Genomic DNA, 24,484 nt, shown 5'->3' with positions numbered 1-24,484 from the left:
TCCCCTGCCCCTCCCCCCAGCCCGCTGTACACTCAAACTGCGTATTAACATTAATTATCATCATTACTGAGAAAAAATCCAGTTATTATTTTGGTGCACGAACAGTTATCGAACATAACCTCGAACAGCCGAATTTTTCTCAAATTGTTCGTGTTCGCCGAACGGCTCGAACACCGCCCAAAACAGCTCGAATTTGAGATTGGCGAACAGTTCGAGTAGAACAACGCTCATCTCTATTGATGACCTCACAAAGGAATTCTACTCCCACATAAAACCATTTAGGTTTTAATAAGAAAGGAACCAAAGTACCTCAGTTCATTAAGATTTTCTTATGAAAAGATATTTATTGTTTGAGGCGCTCTTAGTGTTAGAAAGTATGATAATATGCTCAACTTGAACATCTATACACAACATCTTGTTGTCTTTAAAATTTAAAAAGAGAAAACACAGTAGTTTGACAATAAATGGCTTCATCCAACCAATAACCATGAGTGGAGGAAAAGTTTTTTGTTATCATTCATATTCTCAGAAACAAGGCCAAGAAAGCAAATATTCTACCGGGGTATGTAAGCTTTTGAGGACAACTGTATTATGGCAATGGATATAATGCAAAATCCAAACACTCATTAGAAAAGAAAGTTGGTTGAGGAAAATAGAAAGGAAACCAAAGCAAAGTCCCAGCCCCAATACATTAAATGGGAGGTAACAGGTATTATTAGCCTGAGTATAACTGTTCTAAATAAGGCATCAGATGCCCAGCAGCACATGGAAACCTATTTGACCTATTTGACCCCCGTTCAAGATCGCCTTGTGGGTGCACTACTGATGGGTGGTTAGGACAACGCGCACCATAAGATGTCTGCTGTAAATACCACTTGACAGCAATATTTTACAGGTTAACAGCCGTATCAACAGTTGAGCTGGGCCTGCATTAAATTCTGGGGGTCGACATATCACATACCAGTACGTCATATGTTACTAAGGATTTAGATGAATTGATAAACCCTCAAATGAGCAGCCACCTCTTCAATGACAGTAGTCTGGCCCTCTTTTCAAAATAGAAGTGGGTCTTATTGGCGAGACCTCATTGTGGCACAGCATGTTTGTATATGAGATTTACATGTGATTTGACAAGTATGGAAAAAATATTTACAAGAAATTATCAAAAAAATATATAGTAGAATTTTTAAAATAAATATAAGAAGCATTAAAAGGTTAAAATGTGCTCTATAAGGTTTCTGCCAGTGTTGGGATGTTGGTGACCTCACAAAGGAATCCTCTTCAAATATAAAATCAATTAGCATCTAGGGGTTAATGGGACAGGAATCAAGGTGACTTCAATTCACTAAGATTCTCTTAAAATGGCAATTTCTTGTTTGCAGCACCCTTAGTGGTAGAAAACATGAAAATATGTTCTGCATGAAAATCTATGCAAAACATATGATAACAAAGGACTAAATAAGATTTCATCCATCCGACTATACCTGAGCAGACGACGCCAGCATCTTCATTGTGTCCACAGTTATGTACTGTAAATGGTTGGTGTGCACAGTCCCATACGTGTTGTTCATTGCCGGTACATTGCACATCATCCAACACAATTAATCCTTGTCCTTGGCCAAATGCAGCACTGCCATTAAATGCAAGAGCTTGGCCACAATTTAACTGCCGGCATACAACTTGTGCAGCATTAATATCCCAATAATCATCACACACAGTTCCCCATGCTCCATTATAGAGGATTTCAACACGACCATTACATTCACTATTGCCATTTACCAGTCTTAAAGACATGTCTAAACCTAAAAAAAAAGAGAATGGTCATTTCCAAAATCAATTTACTTTTGAAGTTTTCAATGTTTAGGCACATCAGGGGCTCTCCAAACACGACAAGGCATTGACCAACGATTTTAGCCAATTTTGAGTTCCAAATGTCAAGTAACTCTCCTTCCCTTCCGAGCCCTGGCGTGCTACCAAACAGTACTTTTTTCCATATATGGGTTATCAGTGTACTCAGGAGAAACTGTACAAAAATTGTTATGGTGTAATTTATCTTGTTTCACTTGTAAAGTAAAAAGAATTGAGGCTAAAACCACATTTATGTCGGAAAAGTTTGATTGTTTTATTGTCATGGCTCAACGTTATAAAATTCTGTGAAGCACCTGGGGGTTCAAAGTGTTTACCACACATCTAGATAAATTCGTTGAGGGGTGAAGTTTCCAAAATGGGGGGAAATACCCCTATTTAGGCACATCAGGGGCTCTCCAAATGGGATATTCCATTCGCTTAAGATTCCAGACAATTTTGAGTTTGAAAAGTCAAATGGCGCTCCTTCCCTTTCTAGCCCTGCCATGCGACCAAATAGTACCTTTCCACCATATGTGAGGTATCGGCGTACTCAGGAGAAATTGCACAACATATTTTTTGATGCATATTCTCCTGTTACCCACGTGAAAATGCAAAATTTGGGGCTAAAACAGAAATTTTGTTGTAAAAACATGTAAAAATATGACTCCTTGCTCTTGGCAAAAAACAGCATTGCCTTGAAACGTAAGAGCATTGCCAAACTCTAACTATTAGAAAACAACTTGTGCATCCCTTGTATGACAGTGATTATCACACCTACTTTCTCATGATTCATTAAAGAGGATTTCTACAGAAACACTACTCTTTTTTTATCAGCCTCAAAAAAAGTCCAAAGGAAAAGATAATCAGTGACTTCCAAAAATAATCTATCATAAATTATCTCAAGAGCATTTTCCCAACTAACACATTTATTAATGCGATATGCCATTATTATGACAAAGATTCAAGTCCCACTCCTGGGACCCTAATCTCTCTGGATAATTAATCATAATCTCACTTGATAATTAATTTAGAAAAAATAGTAAAATTTCTAAAATAAAAATATAATGAGAAGTGTTGAAAGTTTAAAATGTTCTTTGTTAGATCATTGCTACTGTTGAAAAACCATCAGGATTCTATTATTGGGGTGTTGATGACCTGACAAAGGAATTCTACTCTCACATAAAATCACTTACTATTTGGGATTCAATAAGGAAGGAACCAAAGTACCTCAGTCCATTAAGATTTTCTTATGAAAAGCTATGAAAATATGCTCAACTTGAACATCTATACAAACAACATGATAGGATAACAGATGACTACATAGGATTTATTCCATTCAAATATACCTGAGCAGACGACTCCAGCATCTTCATTGTGTCCACAGTTATGTACTGTAAATGGTTGGTGTGGACAGTCCCATACGTGTTGTTCATTGCCAGTACATTGAACATCATCCAATACAATTAATCCTTGTCCTTGGCCAAATGCAGCACTGCCATTAAATGCAAGAGCTTGGCCACAATTTAACTGCCGGCATACAACTTGTGCAGCATTAATATCCCAATAATCATCGCACACAGTTCCCCATGCTCCATTATAGAGTATTTCAACACGGCCATTACATTGACCATTGCCATCTACCAGTCTTAAAGACATGTCTGAACCTAAAAAAATGATAAGGAAAATGGTAATTTCAAAAATAATTCACTGAAATATTGTCAAAAAATTATTCCCATTCTGCATGGAACATTCTATAAATGTGTAATAAACAATGATAAGGCTACACTGCTGGCCAGGGGCACTGAACTGGACAACTGCGGTCTGAATCGGGATGCCAGAATTCTGGACCCTGCCATCCTTCCACCATAGATGTATTACAGGAGTGCATTTTCTCCTTTAACCTAAAAGAGCATATTAAGAATGGAGCTGAAGATAACACTTGAAGGAGGTTAAGAATTTATTAAATTGAGAAAGTCTATAAGTGGAAACAAAATAATGTAAAGCTTTAGAACCAGACTCTGGTACCAGTGTAATTAAAGAGTACAACGCTATACCAAGAGAAGGAAAATCAGAGACAGGAGTTAAAAAGTTTGTCCACTACTACTTTAACCCATTCTCATTCACCGTGTTTTTCCCTTAATGAAATAATAACATGTATATTCACGTCTCGTGCAGGCTTGAGATTCCAGTCACAGCTCTAGCTTCCTCCAGATATTTGATTTGTCCAAAGAAGGGAGAGCGAAGCGATCACTGATTGAGCTACCATCAAGACACACACAGGCTCAGACACAATTGGCCAGATATACACAGGCTCACTATCTCAAGACTGCAAGTACTACTATGTGACTATATCTCTGCTTGTATTTATTTTTGTTTCATATATATGAATTAATAATAAAGCCAAAAATTGTATTAATTCTACTATGTTTGCCTTCCTGTACAGGGATTCATTATCCTGGGTATTGTTTTTCTAGTATTGTTAAATAGGTTTAATTTAACCTTTGACTTAGTGTGCTAATTTATCGTTTATATAAAACTGCATATTGACACTTGAGTTGATATTTATTGCAACTTATTGTCTGCTAACTTTGCAAGCCAGGGATGCAGGGTCAGTGAACAATGGATATTTGCAAAATTTTTTGATTGTCCATTGTGCGGACCCTGTGGCTTGATGACCCACAAAACAGAGAAGGACGAACTATGTAGATAGATTAACTGCTTAAACAATGAGATGTTTACTCATCCCACAACCCCCTTGACCTGTGGATGATGACCTGAGCCACAGATGTGATTATATAAAAGGATTTCTATAGTTCTGAAAAAATAATCAGCGTGAATTGCCAGAGTGACAACTAGGACAACATGGCTGCATTAAGAGGGAAATAGATTTAACTTTCTATAGGATTTCAGCTTAGGGCATCACGGCCCCTGCAGGAATAACACAGATCTACTCCACTGAATAACACTGAATCCATGGATATGTTTGAGGAAGCTAGGATTGTGACTCCTCAGTAGTGATGGGCGAGCACGAAAATGCTCGGGTGCTCGATGCTCGGGTCGAGCAAATTGGAATGCTCGGGTGCTCGACCCGAGCAACAAGCCGAATGTAAGTCTATGGGAAACTCAAGCATTTTTCAGGCGGCTCCCCCCGTTGGTCTGCAGAGGGCCTAAAAATTGGCCAAATCGATGGGAACAGTGCTCAAATGACATGGAAACAGCATAGGGAAGACCCCTGGAAGCATTTCTGACTCCCAGGTCACTGCTGTCAACAATGTTGTCAGAGGAATTATGCCACTTTTACGGATTCACAATAAAACATACAAAAACTAAACCAAAATGGATTTCCCTGGGAAATATGTTAAGGAACATGCTTTCCAGGGTAATGACTTCTATATAAGGCAAAATAAATAACCAAAACCAAAAATACTCCTCCACACCTTGGGCTATGTTCACACGTAGCATTTTTTATGTGTTTTTGCACTTTTGCATTGCTTTCTACCAAGCCAAATGCATTCACTGGGAAATGTAATTTTAACATTTAACATCCTTATATGGCCATGTGGTGTGTGACACATCGTCAGACACATGCATACAGTGCTGAAAAGACATGGGAACAGCATGGGGAAGACACCGGGAAGCATTTCTGACTCCCCGGTCACTGCTGTCAACAACGTTGTCAGAGGAATTACGCCACTTTTGTGGACTCACAATAAAACATACAAAAACTAAACCAAAATGGATTTTCCTGGGAAATATGTTTAGGAACATCTTTCCAGGGTAATGATTTGTACATAAGGCAAAATAAATAACCAAAACCAAAAATACTCCTCCACACCTTTGGCTATGTTCATAGCAGCGTTTTTGATGCGTTTTTGCACTTTAGTATTGCTTTCAACCAAGACTAATGCATTCACTGGGAAATGTCATTTTAACATTTTACATCTTTATATGGCCATGTGGTGTGTGACACAACATCAGACATATGTATACAGTGCTGAAAACACATGGGAACAGCATGGGGAAGACCCCTGGAAGCATCTCTGACTCCCACTTCACTGCCTAAAAGTGTGCCCATCATAAGTGATCCTTGACGCAAGCAAAGATGCCTCCCGCCATGCACCTGTCATTGCAGACTTGCAACAATCACCGTCCACGTCCTTGTCCCAGTGCAGCGCTCATTTGTCCCTACCACATTCCTTGGAGTGTAAGCTCAAGTATGCAGCCAGCCACCCACCCACAGGCTGCAATACTATACTGCCAAATTTTTGACAACTGCTTGCACTTGAAATGTGTTTTTTTGGGCCCAAGGAGGCGGAAGCTGTCCACAACCTTATGGCGGCGGCGACTGGGTATCCATACTCGGTCCTCACCTGCCACTATTTGTCCCGGTGTCGTCTCTGCCTACCACAAGCATGGGTTCTACAACATTACCCATGCCCTCCCCAGTGAACTTACTGGGAAGGACCGCCTACCCACAAACACGTGGTCAAGTGAATGAGGCCAGGGATGGTAAGGAGCCACTCGACAGCTTTTTTTGCTGAGAGTTGTATTTCACTACAGCCATATTCTTTAGCTTGGTGAAAAGACTTGGGAAACAATATCTACTCCAGCTGTCATTTCTCCAAGGAAGTCCTGTAAAGCGGCTTTCACTTGAAATTTGAGTTTTTTGCTCGTGGAGGCGGAAGCTTTTCACAACCTCATGCCAGCGGTAGCAGGGCATCCATACTCGGTCCCCAGCCACCACTATTTCTCCAGGTATCGCCTCCGCCTTCCACAAGCACGGGTCCCACAACATTACTCGTGCCCTCCCCAATGCACTTACTGGGAAGGACCACTTAACCACAAACACGTGGACAGGTGAATGTGGCCAGGGATAGTACGGAGCCAGTCCACATAAAAAATGCATCCATAGAGTGTCCGGTAACCTTCCCATTCACTTTTCTTAGCCAGGGCTGCTTCTCGTCAGGGTTGGACAGGGCCCACCAGAGAACCGGAGACTCCTTCGGTGGGCCCTGGCTTCTCCATCAGGAGAGTTCATAGTGCTGAGGTGAGGCCATGATGATGATAGAAGCCCCCATCTTTTTAGTTTTCTGTTACTTGGAATGCAAGCGCAAGTATGCAGCCAGGCACACACCCACCCACAGGTCGCAATACTAAACTGCCAGATTTCTGGGCAGCTGCTTGCACTTGAAATGTGGCTTTTTAGGCTTTTGGAGGGGGAAGCTTTTCACAACCTCATGCCGGCGGCGACTGGATGTCCATACTTGGTCCCCAGCCGCCACTATTTCTCCCGGTATCGTCTCCGCCTTCCACAACATTACCCGTGCCCTCCCCAGTGCACTTATTGGGAAGGACCGCCTAACAACAAACACATGGTCAAGTGAATGTGGCCAGGGACGGTACAGAGCCAGTCCACAGCTTTCTTTGCTGAGAGGTATATTTCACCACAGTCATATTCTTTAGCTTGGTGAAAGGACTTGGCAAATCATATCTACTCCAGCTGTCATTTCTCCCAGGAAGTCCTCTAAAGCTGCTTTCACTTGAAATGTGGCCTTTTAGGCTCGTGGAGGCGGAAGCTTTTCACAACCACATGCAGGCGGCGGCCGGGTGTCCATACTCTGTCCCCAGCAGCCACTATTTCTCCCGGTATCGTCTCTGCCTTCCACAAGCACGGGTCCCACAACATTACCCGAGCCCTCCCCAGTGCACTTCCTGGGATGGACCGCCTAACCACAAACACGTGGACAGGTGAATGTAGCCAGGGATGGTACAGAGCTAGTCCACATTAAAAATGCAGCAATAGAGTGTCCGGGAACCTTCCCACACACTTTTCTTAGCCAGGGCTGCTTCTCAGCAGGGTTGGACAGGCCCACAAGAGAATCCTCGGGTGGGCCCTGGCTTCTCCATCAGGAAAGTTCATGATAGGAGCAAACTTTGCAGCTACTATGGGCTTCTTCAATGGGGGAGAAAGGTGGGCCCTCAGAATCAAATGCTATGGTGGGCCCAATGTTTTTCAGTCTGACACTGCTTCTCAGAGACAGTTGTATTTCACCACAGAGATATTCTTTAGCTCGGTGAAAAGACTGGCATAGAGGGAAACCGTATCTACTCTGGGTATCATTTCTCCCAGGAAGTCCTCTAATGCAGCTTGTTGCAGAAGCAATAGCAGCCCGTCCAACATCAGCTCGCACGTGTCAGTGTTGCTTCGACACACAAACATCTTTCTTTGCACCTTTCATGACTACAGAGTTGGGAAATGGCCTGATCTGCAGTGCGGTTTGAGAAATAACATGCATAAGCATGTCCAATCCACATAAGAAAAGCAGCCATGGAGTGTCCAGGAACCTTTTCACACACTTTTCTTTGCCAGGGCTGCTTCTCGGCAGGGTTGGACTGGCCCACCAGAGAACCAGAGATTCCTCTGGTGGGCCCTAGCTTCTGCTTTAGGAGAGTTCATAGTGCCGAGGTGAAGCCATGATGATGATAGAGGCCACCATCTGCTTAGTTTTCTGTTACTTGGAATGCAAGCGCAAGTATACAGCCAGCCACCCACCCACAGGCCGCAAAACTAAACTGCCAGATTTCTGGGCAGCTGCTTGCACTTGAAATGTAGCCTTTTAGGCTCATGGAGGTGGAAGCTGTCCACAACCTCATGGCGGCGGCCGGGTGTCCATAATCGGTCCCCAGCAGCCACTATTTCTCCCGGTATTGTCTCCGCCTTCTACAAGCGTGAGTCCCTGAACATTTCTGCTGGTACTTTTCTGTGGGAATCTGCTTGACTCCCACAAGTCTGGAATATTTCCAGTAAACTATGGTATGGCGCCATGGTATTAGCACTGCCCCCAGTACCAGTAGCTAAGCCATCCCCAATTTACTTCTCAGGAATTTTATTTGGTAGACTGAGTGGCTGCCCAAATACATTAGTTTCTCACAAAGGAGCTGAAGATAGAGTGGCAGTAGGTGCAAGTTTCTCCAGCCTGTTAGATATCAGAGGATGAATGGCAGCACATTGGATCAGTGGTTAGCACTGAAGCCTTGCAGCGCTGGGATCCTGGGTTCAAATCCCAGCAAGGACAATATCTGCAAGGATTTTGTATGTTCTCCCTGTGTTTGTGTGGGTTTCCACCTCAGTAAAAAAGCAGTCATAGAGTGTCCGGAAACCTTCCCACACACTTTTCTTAGCCAGGACTGATTCTCAGCTGGGTTGGACGGTCCCACCAGAGAATCCTCTGGTGTGCCCTGGCTTCTACATCAGGAGCGTTCATGATAGAGCTAACTTTGCAGCTGCTATTGGGCTCTTGAGCGGGGGAGAAAGGCGAGCCCTCTGAATCAAATCCTCTGGTGGGCCAAATGTTTTTCAATCTGAAACAGCTTCTCAGTGGGAGTTGTATATCACCACAGACATATTCTTTAGCTCAGTGAAAGGACTGGCATAGAGGGAAACCGTATCTGCTCCGGCTGTCATTTCTCTGTCACCAGGTTCCGCCCATTGTCACACACGACTATGCCTGGCTGTGTGTTCAGCGGACAGAGCCACAGATCAGGCTGCTGTATTATAGCTTTCAACAACTCGGCAGCGCTGGACGGTTTGTCATCTAAGAATTAAACATGTTATCTTCAGCATAGCCTGTTGCCGCTTGGCCAAGGCAGTGCTGCAGTGCTTTCAGCTTGTGACTGATGTGGTAATTTCAGAGATGGAGGAGGAGGTGCAGGAGCTGAACAATGTGATTACATTGAGGTTATATTGGCTGACCAAATTTAAGAAAAACCCCAGTAACAATTTAAAGACACATATAGCAGGGTCACAGTAATGACATGTTTTCATTACAATGGAGCGGGTGTGCTATACAGTTATAGGGTATGCAGTGAGTCCAATGGCTGACCAAATTTAGGAAAAAACCCCACTAAGAATTTAAAGACACATAGAGCAGGGCCACAGAAACGACAAATTCCCATTAGAAAGGAGAGGGTCTCCCATAGTGTTGGCCTATGCAGTGAATGCAAGGGCTGCCAAAAATTGGGAGGCACTGCAATGCCCCTTGGAAGAGATGTAGAGGGCCTCATGAAAAAATGTTCCCATTATGAGGAAGTGGGTCTCCCATAGTGTTGTCCTATGCGGTGAATGTAAGAGCTGCCAAAAATTGGGAGGCACTCAAACGCCCCTTGGAAGAGATGTATTGGGCCTCATGAAAAATGTTCCCATTATGAGGAAGTGGGTCTCCCATAGTGTTGGCCTATGCAGTGAATGTAAGTGCTGCCAAAAATTGGGAGGCACTCCAATGCCCCTTGGACGTGCAGGAGGGCTTCATAAAAAAATGTTCCCATTAGAACGGAGCTGGTCTCCTATACTTGTAATGCCCATGCACTAAGTGTATGGGCTGAAAAACATTTTTCCCTGGGGTGTATACATGAACATACTGTATAAAATTTTTTTTTCCAGGCATCATAAACACCCTTTAAAAAACAAAATGTTGATATTGCATCACAGAACACGGTCACCCTGGTGATATTGTGGTGGAGGATGAGGATGAGGAGAAAGAGGAGGACCAGAGAAAATAGCCAAAATCAGGTAGCGTATACCCATGTGTGGGTGTGAAAAGGTGCATGGGAATTCACCTCCAAAAAAAGATACTGGATTTGAGTTTATGTTAGACTGCTATAATTTGGTGGTGTTGAGAAGTCTGGCCCAATCCAGCTCTTGTTCATTTTTATATGAGTCAGCTTGTCAGCATTTTCAGTTGACAGACGGATGCTCTTATCAGTTATAATTCCACCAGCGGCACTAAAAACCCGCTGTAATAAAACGCTAGCGGCATGGTAGGCCAGGACCTCCAAAGCTTAGAGAGCCAGTTCATTCCACGGATACCCAATAATTATAAGGCACTGAGGAATCACGGAGGACATTGGTACGGTTGGCAATGTACTCCCTTAGCATCTTCCCAAACTTTGCACTCCTTGTGAGAGTACCGTGCACCTCAAGACCTGTGCGATGGGAGGGGCTGAGAAACTTCTCCCAGAACTTTCACCGTGTTCCCCTGCCTCTGCTGGATTGGAGTTGTGTCTCTATCGTCTGTAGTCCCTGGTTGTACAACGAACTGTTTTCAGATGGGAATTTTTTTAATAGTTCCGCAACAAGGGCCTTCTGGTACTGCCCCATTTTTGTAGACCTCTCCGCCTCAGGAATAAGAAATATAAAGTTCTCCTTGTAGAGTGGGTCTAGAAGTGTCAACAACCAATAATGACTGTCACCCAAAATTTGTGAACGCGAGGGTCATGGGAAAGGCAGCGTAACATAATCTCAGCCATGGGTGCCAGACTACTAACAGTCAAGACTTCTGTGTCCTCTCCAAGAGGACGAGTGTCCATGCTCTCCTCCTCCTCCTTTCTGTCCTCTGGCCATCCACGCTGAACAGACGGTATAACAGTTGTGCAGGTAGTACTATCTATAGTGCATGAAACTAGCTCCTGTTCTTCCTCCTCCTCTTCCTCATTGTCACCCAATCCATGTTGGGTTGAGATGAGGCTGGGCTGTGTGTAATCACTCTGTTTCTTTGCTCCATCTCATCGTTCTCCGCCTGCATTGCATCCTCTTTGATTGTGAGCAGAGAGTGTTTCAGAAGACAAAGAAGCGCAATGGTGACGCTAATTATGGCCATCTTGGTGGAGTCCTCAAAGTTTGACATCCATGTCCACTCCTGAGGTCTTATGTGGGGAGTCTGAACTGAATACCGATGACATTATTGATGCTGGTACTCAACAACTGCCCTCTTCTGCTCACAAATCCTTCCCAACATCTGCAGTGTAGAGTTCTAACACGTGGGGACATCACACACCAGTCTGTGAGCCAGAAGCTGCAAATGATGCTGAAACATGGCAAGGGCGGCGGAAGCTGTAAGTGACTCTCTAAAATGGGCACACAGGCGGCGTACTTTAACAAGAAGATCCAGCAGCTCCGGGTAGGATTTGAGAAATCGCTGAACCATAAGGTAAAGCACATGGGCCAGGCATGGTATATGTGTGAGCTTGCCTCACTTCAGAGCCGCCACCAGGTTCCTGCCATTGTCACACATGACCATGCCTGGCTGTAAGTTCAGCGGTGTGAGTCACAGATCTTCAGAGCTGTCCACAACTCTTCAGCATTGTGCGCTTTGTCACCTAAGCATATTAGCTTCAAAACAGCCTGTTGTCGCTTGGCCGAGGCAGTGCTTCCAGCTTGTGACTGATGTGGTCATTTTGGAGATGGAGGCTGAAGAGAAGGAGGCTGAGGAGGATGAGGTGCAGGAGCTGTAGACTGTGGGGGCAACCCTGATAGACCTAGGGCCTGTGATCCTTGGTGTCGGGAGGACGTGTACCGTCCCAAGATCCGACTGGGTCCCGGCTTCCACTATGTTAACCCAGTGTGCCGTCTCTGAGATATACCGTCCTTGCCCACAAGCACTTGTCCACGTGTCCATGGTTAGGTGGACTTTCCCGGTAACTGTATTGTTTAGGGCATGGCTAATGTTCTGGGACACGTGCTTGTATAATGCGGAGATGGCACACCGGGAGAAATAGTGGCGGCTGGGGACCGAGTACTGAGGGATGGCCACCGCCATCAGGTTGTGGAATGCTTCCGTCTCTCCGAGGAAAAAAGGCAACATTTCTAGCGCAAGCAGTCGCGAAATGTGGGAATTTAGTAGTGTGCGTATTTGTGCTTGCGTTCCAAGGACTGGGGTATGGAAAACTGAATGCTGCACTGGGAATAGGACATGCTTTCTGATGCTGCTACTTGAGAGTGTGCAATGAAAGGTGCAGGGCAGGAGGCATCTTCACATGCACCATGGATAGGGGATTGGCTTGCATGCACAACAGCGGAAGAAGCAGTGGTTCCACCCGCAGACACTATTCCTGGACCCTGGAATTTGGCCCTCAAAGTCGGGTGCTTTGCTGCCATGTGTCTGATCATGCTGGTGGTGGTCAGGCTGGTCGTTTTGCCACCTCTGCTGATGCCTGCCTGGCAAGTGGTGCAAATGGCCTTTTTGTGGTTATCGGCAGTCTTTAAAAAACAACCAGACTCAGGAAGACCTAACAGTTGTACTGGCAACTTCCTTCATCTTGGTGTTACGGGAAATGGTTGCCTGCCTTCTGTCTGTGGCCACCACTCTGCTTCTTCCTGCCTGTTGGGGTGCTCTGCCTCGCTCCCCCTGTGTGCTGCTGTCCTCGCTCTGCATGTCCTCTTACCAAGTTGGGTCAGTTACTATGTCATCCACCACCTCGTCTTCCACTTCCGCACTCTGGTCCTCCTCCAGACTTTCTGGCATTTGTGTATCATCATCGTCCACCTCTTGTGACACTTTCCCACTGTCGCCTTTGTGTGACTGTGGCTGCTCAAATATTTGGGCATCGCTACATGCAATCTCCTCTTGCCCCGCTTCAAGTGGACCGGGAGAGTGGCCAGAATCTATAAATGGAAAGTGAACAGGTCTTCGGAGTGTCTAAGTGTGGGATCAGTTGTCTCTGGCCACTCGGCACGGTGAGAGGAAGGAGGTACATGGTGAGGAATATGCGGTCCAGACTCACAGCTACTGAGACTTGACTGTGTGGAAGACAAGGTGGTGGTGGTGGTGGCTAAGTGACTGGAAGCATTATCTGCTATCCAACCAATAACCTGCTCAATAGTGGTGTTCTGTGGTCACCTATTAATTGGTACAGGAAGGTCGAGCGAGAAGATATGGGTGTTTGTTATGGCACAATTTCAGTTTGCCCATGGTCTCGGTCTCTACATGCACCATCACTATCGCGTCCATTTCCCCGTCCCTTGCCACGTGCCTTGCCCATTTTAAATGGCGGACAATATCTTCCACGCTCACTACAAATTAATGAATTTGGAGTGAACTTATATGTGATCCGTGTGACGGACAAATCACAGTTTTAAATACCTGGCCTGTAGGTAACCATTTTGAACAGCAAACTGGTGTCAATTGCTTCACACTGAAACAAATTTTTAATGGAGGCCTGAAATGGCAGTATTTTCAGCTCAATTATATGTGATACGTGTGATGGAGAAACCACAGATTTAAATAGCTGTATTTTTAGTGCTGTAATATGGAAAGGACCTGGCTGTATTCTGCAGTGCCAACAAGCAAATGTCACAGAAAATGGTGTTCTCTGGATTGCTTTTTAAGCAAATAAAGAGGATTAAGAAAAAAATATATATATTCCTGGCCCCTGAGATCTGGGCCTATTTCTAGAAATATCTAAGAGCAGCAGCAGCAGCAGCAGTAGAAAAAATTGGAATGGAGCCTCTTGTGCTATATGCACTGCAGTCTGCTATATAACCTGCCTGCTTACCTATATATACTGCCTGCCTGATATCTCTGCAGATGGATTAGTCCTCAGAAGGACTGTTTGTTGAGATGGATATATGTCTCTAATATAGTTTGGTACACCTACACTAACTAGAAACAAGCAAATCTCTCCCTAGCACAGCAGCACCTCTCCCTACACTGTCTAATTCCAGAGTGACTGTGATGAGCACTGCGGCGCTAGCTCTGATATAGACCTGATGACGCTGTGCGACCAGCCAATCACTGAAATGCCACAACCAACATGACTGTGGCATTACAATGAGTGGCAGGCAATCCCTGCATGTTCATTGGCTCTGTAAAGAGTGCCAAACATGCAGGGAGGGGACCAGAGCCCCCGACGAGCAACCCCATAAATACTCGGCGAGCGCCGAGCATCTCAAGCAGTGAGATGCTCGGGCAAGCACCGAGCAGTTGCGAGCATGCTCGCTCATCACTACTCCTCAGTCAGCTGACCCCCAGAGATACGTTTGGAGAATCCAGGTTGGGACCATTCGGTCACCTTGCTCCGTGGAGATGTTCAGAGAAGCTAGGTTGGGACCATTCGGTCGCCTGGCCACGTTCCTCAATGGACTGTCAGCTTCCTAAGCTTGCCATTACCTCCTCTCTGTGGGCGCCCGCCAAAAGCGTGGTGCCCCTGGTAGGGGTAGTCAGCCCTGGAAGCCTCGGAGTCGCTGCTGCCCTAATACTGGTAAGTCACGCGTAAAGTGAGACTCTGTAATTTTACACCATCTTTGATATTTTGCTGGGAATGTGCTATATGTTATTGTCTGTTTGGTGGCTCAATAAAGTATTGTCACGCTGTTTTACATTCACCCTCTGTTGTGTGAGTAGTATTATGCCAATAGGAAAAGGAGTCCACACCAGTGGGATGAGCCCTGGTGCGGACGAAAGCACCCACTGACCCCCTGGTCTCCATACATTATTATAATTACGGCTATCGACACCCCTTCTTTTGATGACGGAGTTAAACAATGAGTTTAAAAGTGTGGATGGTGGATGATTTATTCAATGTAATAATGACAGATGTTTCCGATGTTATAAAGGAGGAAAACAGGAATCATTATCAGCAGTATAAGGAACACACTAAAGATCAATATAATGTCACGTCTCCAAAAAATTCACATTTTTGGTGACTGAAGAGCTGAATAAAATAAATTTGCCCAAAAGGAAATAAAGGATGCAAAATACAAAGCATAGATGTAAATATTGTAATTGTAGTAAAGCGACTTGCACGGCTCTCCAGAGACAGACACAGGACACAAGGCTTGGGTGAAACTTTCTGCTGGTTTATTCTGTTGCATAAACTTCAGCAGCGTCCCATGAAAATAAACAGACCCTCTCAGGGTTAATAGGAAAACAATAGATAAGGTATTACAAAGTCCGATATCAAGTGAGGCTCAGCCCTCTTCGGGTAGCACAATAAAATCCCAGCAAACACCAGTCCTCCTTTGTTGCTCTGTGGCTTCGCCCAAACACAGCCTGGAGACTTCACTTTCCAGGCCACACACTACTCAGAGAAAAAAAACTGACTGAACATTTAAACCTTGCTCAGCCACACCCTGAGGGGATGTAGGGGAATGGCCTCCCACTCTCTTTGCCATTCCCATAAAACCACACCCTTTAAGAGAGTTAACCCCCAGCATATAACATGCTGGTAGAAGTTTGTTAGGTTTTAGTTCACACAGGAGAGCAACCTGAGTGACACATATCTCCTCTTGTATATCATACCAGTGACTTTGTCATAATATATACAGTTGTGCTCAAAAGTTTACATACCTTGGTAGAATTTTTGCTTTCTTGGCCTTGTTTCAGAGAATATGAATGATAACAAATCAACTTTTTCTCCACTCATGTCTATTGGTTGGGTGAAGCCATTTATTGTCAAACTACTGTGTTTTCTATTTTTAAATCGTAATGACAGCCAAAAACATCCAAATGACCCTCATCAAAAGGTCACATACCCCAGTTCTTAATTCCGTGTTTTGCCCCCTTTAATATCAATGACAGCTTGAAGTCTTTTGTTGTAGGTGTGGATGAGGTTCTTTATTTTCTCAGATGGTAAAGCTGCCCATTCTTCTTGGCAAAAAGCCCCCAGTTCCTGTAAATTCCTGGGCTGCCTAGTATGAACTGCGAGCTTGAGATCTCCCCAGAGTGGCTCAATGATATTGAAGTGAGGAGACTGAGATGGCCACTCCAGAGCATTCATTTTGTTCTGCTGTAGCCAATGACAGGTCGACTTGGCCTTCTGTTTAGAATCGTTGTCATCTTGGAAAGTCCAAGTATGTCCTATGCGCAGCTTCCGGGCTGATAAGTTCAAATTTTCCTCCAGTATTTTCGGACAATGTGCTGCATTCATCTTTCCTTCAACCTTTACCAAGTTTCCTGTGCCTTTGTAGCTCACACATCCCCAAAACATCAGCGATTCACCTCCATGCTTTACAGTAAGAATGGTGTTCCTTTCATCATAGGCCTTGTTGACCTCTCTCCAAATGTAATGTTTATTGTTGTGGCCAAAAAGTTCAATTTTGGTCTCATCACTCCAAATTACCTTGTTCCAGAAGTTTTTGAGGCTTGCGCTGTTTGGCGTATTGTAAGATAGATACTTTGTGGCATTTGCGCAGTAAGGGCTTTTTTTTCTGGTGACTCGACCATGCAGTCCATTTTTCTTCAAGTGCCTCCTTATTGTGCATCTTGAAACAGCTGCACCGCTAGTTTTCAACGAGTCCTGAATTTCAGCTGCTTTTATTTGTGGGTTTTTCTTTGCATCCCGAACAATTTTCCTGGCAGTTTGGGCCAAAATCTTTGTTGGTCTACCTGACCATGGTTTGGTTTTTACAGAGCCCTTGATTTTCCATTTGTTAATCACAGTTTGAACACTGCTGACTGGCATTATCAATTCCTTAGATATCTTTTTGTATCCCTTTCCTGTGTCATACAGTTCAAATACCTTTTGTGATGAAAGCCGGCCGGTGGGTGCAGCTCTCTGGCGCCCCCTTACCTCTCAGGTCAGTCAAGGTACTGCACCTAGAGAAAGTAGTGCCAGGAAGCTGCAACCAGCGCAGGGAACACGGTAGTGTGTTATCCCTTCAACGTCACTAAACCGTAACGTCACTACACAGCACAACTCGCTAGCGCCCTCTTAGCCTCAGGTCAGTCAAGGAACTGCACCTAGGATAAGCGGTCGCCAGGGAGACTGTCCTGTAACCTACTGGGTATCGGGGCCCTCTGTAGTGAGGGCGGTATATATATCTTCCTTGGCCGCGCCAGGAATATATATATCTGAACCTCCGACCGTCACTACCAGCCTTCCCCAATCCCCAGTTGGTATGCTGCCACCAGTCCCTATTTTAGATATACGCCCAGTCCGTGAATGGGCCTATATCGGGTCAGGAACCAACCCTGGGTAGCGTTTTTGGCTTGAGCCGAGCTCACACGGACGTGCGTTCGTTATGCAGAATAAAAGGCAGGCCCACAATTACTTGAGGTAATTGATTATAATAATACACTAGATACACGATATACAACTAAATATACACAGGTATAAGGTCAGGCTAAACTATACAACAATGGAATACAACACACAGAATCACCACAGCATATCAGTTACCGGTTTCTTGATTTTCTTGTGACGCAGGGAGAGGATTCTGCGATCGCAGGCACGGTTCTTTGTTACAGGCTGAGGCCTACCACCGCATGGTCAAACTGCTCCTCCCCTTGGTGGCCTCAGCTGGTGCTCAGATGTTCAGCACACCACTCTTGGGTCAAGACTGACTTATCTCTTGTCTGTCCTGCTATCTTGCCTGCCCCGTCCCGCCCACTGCTGGTGAGGTCAGCTGGCTCAGTCTCCACCCTCAGGTCTAACTTCGATCAGAAGCCCAAATTCTAAGGAACCCAATAACTTCTTCTGGGATGGTCTCAGGATACCCACAGGGGTTCCCACGGATTCGGGCCGCCGTAACCGACCTTTTGATATCAATTATGATACCATACGGTCCTCAGGAATGGCTCAGCGCTATATCTTGGCTTCCAGAGCACGTACAAACGTCTACCGCGGAGGCTTGTGTGCGCAATGGCTCCGGGACACCGTGATATTTTTTTATTGGCCCATCCCACGCAACATGCGTGTACTTTTCATGTTTCTATATCTTATGCCTCCATGCTTGTGACAGACAAAGAAACTAGTCCTATGGGACAAATGGTCAGTTACAGATGGACGAAGCACCCCCCCCTGCTGGCTGTGTTTCCTCTCGAAGTCTTTGAAGCTCCTAGCATTCAAGTGTTAAGTAGGCTTCTTATCTTACAGGAGCCTGGATGGGGGGAAACTATCTAGTTGACGTTTTAACAGAAGGTCCCAAGGGTGGGGGCTGCTGAAGTGTGGCCATCCCTGGATATGATTTATCATTACCAAGATGGCGGCTACAGGTTCATCACACCTCCCCCTATACGAGGGCGCGAGGGGGTAGCACATTCCTGTGTTCCCCCGTGCGTCCTTCTGCACCCTCCCCTTGCCGGGATAACCCGTCAGCGTTACCGTGGTCACGGCCTCTTCTGTGGCGAATGGAGAAGTGGTACTGCTGGAGAGCGAGGCTCCAGCGTAGCAACCTGCCATTCGACCCAGAGACCGTGTGTAACCAGCTGAGGGGGTTGTGGTCCGTCTCCACGGTGAAATGGCTCCCGTACAAGTAGGGCTGCAGACGCTGCAGGGCCCATACAATTGCCAGGCATTCTTTTTCCACCGTGGAGTAAGCCACCTCCCGGGGCAGTAGCTTCCTGCTCAGGTACAAGACAGGATGTTCCTGGCCTGTCGTGTTGACCTGACTTAGCACAGCACCGAGGCCAAAGTCACTGGCGTCGGTCTGTACCACAAACGGCCGGTCGAAGTCGGCAGCTTGCAGTACAGGGGAGCTACTTAGGGCGGCCTTGAGTGCCCCGAAAGCTGTCTCGCAGGCGACTGTCCAGTCGACTGCGACGGGCAGCTTCTTCTTGGTGAGGTCCGTCAGGGGCTTGGCCAGGGTGCTATAGTGTGGGACGAACCTCCTATAGTACCCGGCGGTCCCCAAGAAGGACATCACCTGCTTTTTGGTCCTAGGAGTGGGCCAGGATGCGATGGCATCCACTTTCCCCGGTTCTGGCTTCAGAACCCCCCCGCCTACCCGGTGACCCAGGTAGAGGACCTCACTCATGCCCAGCTGGCACTTTTCCGGCTTGATGGTCAAGCCTGCCCGGTGGATCCGACCGAGCACCTGCCGCAGGTGCTCTAGGTGATCCTCCCAAGTGGGACTGAAGACTGCAATATCGTCCAAGTACGCAGCCGCGTACCCTTCAAGTCCCTCAAGCAGCGTATTGACCATCCGCTGAAAAGTGGCAGGGGCATTCTTCATGCCGAATGGCATCACTGTGGACTCGTACAGTCCAAAAGGGGTGATAAAGGCAGAGCGTTCCCTTGCCGCGGGGGTCAGAGGAATCTGCCAGTACCCCCGGCTCAGATCCATGATGGTCAGGTACTTAGCCCCGGCCATCCGATCGAGCAGGTCATCGATGCGTGGTATGGGGAACGCATCGGTGGCCGTTACAGCGTTGAGCCCCCGGTAGTCCACGCAGAACCGTGTAGTTCGGTCCTTCTTTGGTACGAGGACTACAGGCGAGGCCCACGCGCTGCTGGATGCCTGGATCACCCCCAGCTTCAGCATCTCGTCTATCTCTTGGCGCATGTTTCCCTGCACCTCGAAAGAGACCCGATATGCTGAACGCCGGATCGGCGGGTGATCGCCAGTGTCCACGTCGTGGACAGCCATCTCAGTCCTTCCGGGCAGGCTGCTGAACAGCCCCCGGAAGGGGTGCAGGGTGGTCCCCAGCTGGGACCGTTGGTCCTCCGTGAGCTGGTGGCCAACCCCCACATCCTCGATGGACCCACCCGCCTTGGCTTGGGTGAGCAGATCCAGGAGGGTTTCTACCTCTCCTTCCTCGGGAAGGTTGCACACTGGGTGGGCAGTCGCTTCCCGCTCATGATGAGCCTTCATCATGTTCACGTGGAAGGCCTTCCTCCTTCCACGGGCGTGATCCAGGGTGACCAGATAGGTGACGGCATTGAGTTTCTGGTGCACGAAGTAGGGACCTTCCCAGGCTGCCTGAAGCTTGTTCTGTGGTACGGGGACCAGTACCCACACCTTTTGACCCACCTGGTAGGTCCTCTCACAAGCATTCTGGTCGTACCACCGCTTCTGGTCGGCCTGGGCCTGGGCCATATTGTCCTGCACCAGCTTTGCCAAGGCCATCATCCTGTCCCGGTGGCGCACGACATACTCGATGACCGACACCTCGGGGGTGGCCAAATCCCCTTCCCATGCTTCCTTCACCAGAGCCAGGGGGCCCCGTACCCGTCGCCCGTACAGGAGCTCAAAGGGGGAGAACCCCGTTGAGGCCTGCGGAACCTCCCGGTAAGCAAATAGGAGGTGTGGGAGGTAACGCTCCCAGTCTCTCCCGTGGGAGTCGACCAACATCTTAAGCATCTGCTTTAAGGTGCCATTGAACCGCTCACACAGGCCATTAGTCTGTGGGTGATACGGGCTGGCCACCAGATGTTGCACCTGCATTTGCTTACAGAGGGACTCCATCAGCCGCGACATGAACTGGGTCCCTCGGTCGGTGAGCATTTCTTGGGGGAAACCCACTCTGGAGAAGATCTCCAGTAAGGCGGTAGCCACCTTGTCGGCCCGAATGGACGACAAAGCTACCGCTTCCGGGTACCGGGTGGCATAGTCCACTACCGTGAGTATGAAGCATTTCCCGGAGTGGCTGGGAGTGGACAGAGGTCCAATAAGATCCACAGCAACCCTCGAGAAAGGCTCTTCGATGATTGGCAGAGTTACCAGTGGGGCTTTGGGGCGCGGCCCCGCCTTCCCCACCCTCTGACAGGTGTCACACGAACGGCAGTAGGCACCCACCGCGGCTCCCATCCCAGGCCAGTAGAAATGCTGAGCTATCCTGGCCTTGGTTTTAGCGATCCCTAGGTGTCCGGCCATCGGAATCTCGTGTGCGATCCGCAACAATTCCGCCCTGAACGGATAGGGTACCACTAACTGTCGGTCCCTGGGCCACGCCTCCGGTGAACCCTGCTGGACCGTTACCCGGTACAGCCGTCCCTGGTCCCAGACCACCCGCTCGCAGTCTGACTCCATGGGAGGCTGTGCCGCCTGTTCCTTGAGAGCTTTCAGGCTGTCGTCTGCTTCCAACGCAGCCTGAAATTCCTGACTTGATGTGGCCAGAATCGACGAAACTGCCACATCCTCTGTCAGCCCCTCCGGGCATGTCACCTGGCCGCTGTCTGACCCGGCAGACACTTGGTCAGAAGTGGGGAAGCCGTCGGACCTCTGCAAGGCTCCTTGGGCTCCGGCGCTCCCACTCCTGGTGACAGCGGCTATGACCGCTGTGACCGTGGGTAGTGCCTGCTTCCCCTCTGTTTCTGACCAAGCCGCCCGATCAGGCAGGCTTCCTAGGCCTTAGGACATCTCGGATGTGGGGAACTCCTGCCCTGGGGTCTTACCTGGCGGCTCCTCTCTTGGGACACCCCCACCTCCCATGGCCTGTTCCTCCCCCTGCAGTGGGCCTATACTCAGCAGCCTGGATACCCCTGGGAGCCCTACACTGCCGGTAGCTGCCCCCCTCTCCATCCCTGAGCTTCCCTCTACAGAATCCTGCCCGCCCCCTCCCTCACCGGAGGACAAGAGGTCACGGCACGCCGGCTGAGCACCTCTGCGGGCATCCCCACACTCCCCACCTGCTTTCACTAACCCTGTTTGTGTTGTGTCTGTGCAGGTGTTACCCTCAGGTTTCACTCCCTCCTCCTCAGCAGGACACACACTACATACAACATGGTTGGCATTAGCAGCAGACAAATCAATACACTCTTGGGGGGCCGAACTTGGGGGTTCAGAGGGTACATACTGCGATACTAGACGCCCCAAGTCGGTCCCTAATAAAACATTTGCGGGAATATTTGGCGTTACTCCCACCTCCCGCATCCCCCTTCCGGCACCCCAGTCCAAATACACCATGGCAACGGGAAGTGCCGGCTCCACGCCTCCAACCCCGGAGACGGAAAGAGTCTTTCCTGGTACCAAGTCCTGGGGGGACACCACCTCAGGCCGTACCAGTGTTCGTTCAGCGCCCGTGTCCCGCAGTCCCATGACCGCAGAACGGCCTATGGTGACGGGTTGGATGTTGTCCAGGGACCTACCACCACCCCCTCCCACACACAAAACATTGGGCGCTCTCTGGGACTGGGATGGGGTCTTTTGGCGCTGGGGACACTCAGCCCTAAAGTGTCCTGGTTTGTTGCATAGATGACAACGTCTTACGTCTGGTCCTTGCCTGGAGAGGGCAACAGGGGGATACACCCCTTGTGTTCTAGGGGCCGGGGAAACAGGGGCATGACTGGGCTTACCCCCTCTCCAGGTGCTGCTGGCAGACTTCTTCAGCTCAGGCGCCCTGTTATTGGCATACTCGTCTGCCAGGGCGGCTGTAGCAGAAGCCCCTGTTGGTTTTCGGTCACGGAGGAACTGTCGGAGGTCCTCTGGGCAGTTCCACAAGAACTGCTCCGTGACGAACAGTTCCTGGACCTCCTGGCGGGTAGTAAGCGCTAGACCCGAGGTCCAGTGCTCTGCGGCTCTCAACAGCGCCCGCATATGATCGGTCCAGGTGTCCTTGGGGCCACGCAGCAGGCTCCGGAACTTCTGGCGGTACGACTCGGGAGTGAGGTTGTACTGCCGGATCAGGGCCCGCTTGATGCAGTTGTAGTTCTGTACCTCCCCGGCAGGTAAGTCCCCCAAGGCATCCAGGGACTTACCCCTCAAACGGGGGGTCAGGTATCTGGCCCACTGATCCCGGGCCAGATGGTGCTGAAGACAGGTCCGTTCAAATGCCACCAGAAAGGAGTCCAGGTCCCCATCCTTCTCCAGTAGAGGGAAGTCCTCAGCTCGGACTTTGGACGACTTGGTCTCCTGATGGGTTGGTTGCTCTAGCGGAAGCCCCCGCTGGGCCAGGTCCAGTTGGTGCTGGCGCTCCGCAGCTCGCTCTGCACGCTCCGCAGCCCGCTCTGCACGCTCCGCAGCCTCCCGGCGCTCCGCAGCTTCGCGCTCCTCCTCCGCTGCCTTCTCTGATGCTGCCAGGAGGGTTTTGTAGACGGCATCGCCATGAGACTGGAGACTTGCCATAGCCGCTTGTAAAAGGGCTTGTGATCTGGACAGGCTGGGCTGGGTAGGTGGTGGGCAGCCCACTGCGGGACCGTATACTGGGGACTGGCTCCCTGAGGTGCCCGGGCTGGACTCCTCCTCGCCATGAGTAACAATGTCCTCCCCTCCTGCCACACGGACCGTAGCATTAGCCTCCTGCAGGGTCTTGCTCCTGGTGCCGTCTGCCATCTTGGTAACAGACACCGCTGCAACCCTGAGTTTGCACACACCTTGTTATACTTTTAGCCTGACCGTCTAACGTTGGGCTGACCTTAAGACTCCAGCAGTGGAAGTTACCACTGGCAGTCTTTAGTGCCTGGGAGTAGGGGTCCCACAACACTATTATTCTGCAATCCCACCGCTCTGCCACCAATGTGATGAAAGCCGGCCGGTGGGTGCAGCTCTCTGGCGCCCCCTTACCTCTCAGGTCAGTCAAGGTACTGCACCTAGAGAAAGTAGTGCCAGGAAGCTGCAACCAGCGCAGGGAACACGGTAGTGTGTTATCCCTTCAATGTCACTAAACCGTAACGTCACTACACAGCACAACTCGCTAGCGCCCTCTTAGCCTCAGGTCAGTCAAGGAACTGCACCTAGGATAAGCGGTCGCCAGGGAGACTGTCCTGTAACCTACTGGGTATCGGGGCCCTCTGTAGTGAGGGCGGTATATATATCTTCCTTGGCCGCGCCAGGAATATATATATCTGAACCTCCGACCGTCACTACCAGCCTTCCCCAATCCCCAGTTGGTATGCTGCCACCAGTCCCTATTTTAGATATACGCCCAGTCCGTGAATGGGCCTATATCGGGTCAGGAACCAACCCTGGGTAGCGTTTTTGGCTTGAGCCGAGCTCACACGGACGTGCGTTCGTTATGCAGAATAAAAGGCAGGCCCACAATTACTTGAGGTAATTGATTATAATAATACACTAGATACACGATATACAACTAAATATACACAGGTATAAGGTCAGGCTAAACTATACAACAATGGAATACAACACACAGAATCACCACAGCATATCAGTTACCGGTTTCTTGATTTTCTTGTGACGCAGGGA

At 48.2% G+C, this 24,484-nt stretch overlaps 1 protein-coding gene across 1 annotated transcript in view; it reads right to left on the bottom strand.

Annotated features, from left to right (window-relative positions):
• Positions 1-1,356: 1,356 nt before the first annotated feature.
• LOC141271604 (scavenger receptor cysteine-rich domain-containing protein DMBT1-like) overlaps positions 1,357-24,484 on the bottom strand; it is an 89,206-nt gene continuing 66,078 nt past the window's right edge. Inside the window, exons 11-15 of the mRNA XM_073681647.1 lie at positions 24,382-24,398; positions 8,204-8,241; positions 3,195-3,506; positions 1,485-1,802; positions 1,357-1,427 (exon numbers count right to left, since the gene is read on the bottom strand). Coding sequence (XP_073537748.1) covers positions 1,357-1,427; positions 1,485-1,802; positions 3,195-3,506; positions 8,204-8,241; positions 24,382-24,398 — 756 coding nt within the window. The remainder of the gene's footprint in view (positions 1,428-1,484; positions 1,803-3,194; positions 3,507-8,203; positions 8,242-24,381; positions 24,399-24,484) is intronic.

Source organism: Phyllobates terribilis, unplaced genomic scaffold (genome assembly GCF_046119375.1).
Source record: "Phyllobates terribilis strain yellow unplaced genomic scaffold, ASM4611937v1 Scaffold_5__5_contigs__length_657084704, whole genome shotgun sequence".
Lineage (NCBI taxonomy): Eukaryota > Metazoa > Chordata > Amphibia > Anura > Dendrobatidae > Phyllobates > Phyllobates terribilis.
The sequence above is the reverse complement of the archived record's forward strand: the minus strand, read 5'-3'. Positions and strand labels throughout refer to the sequence as shown.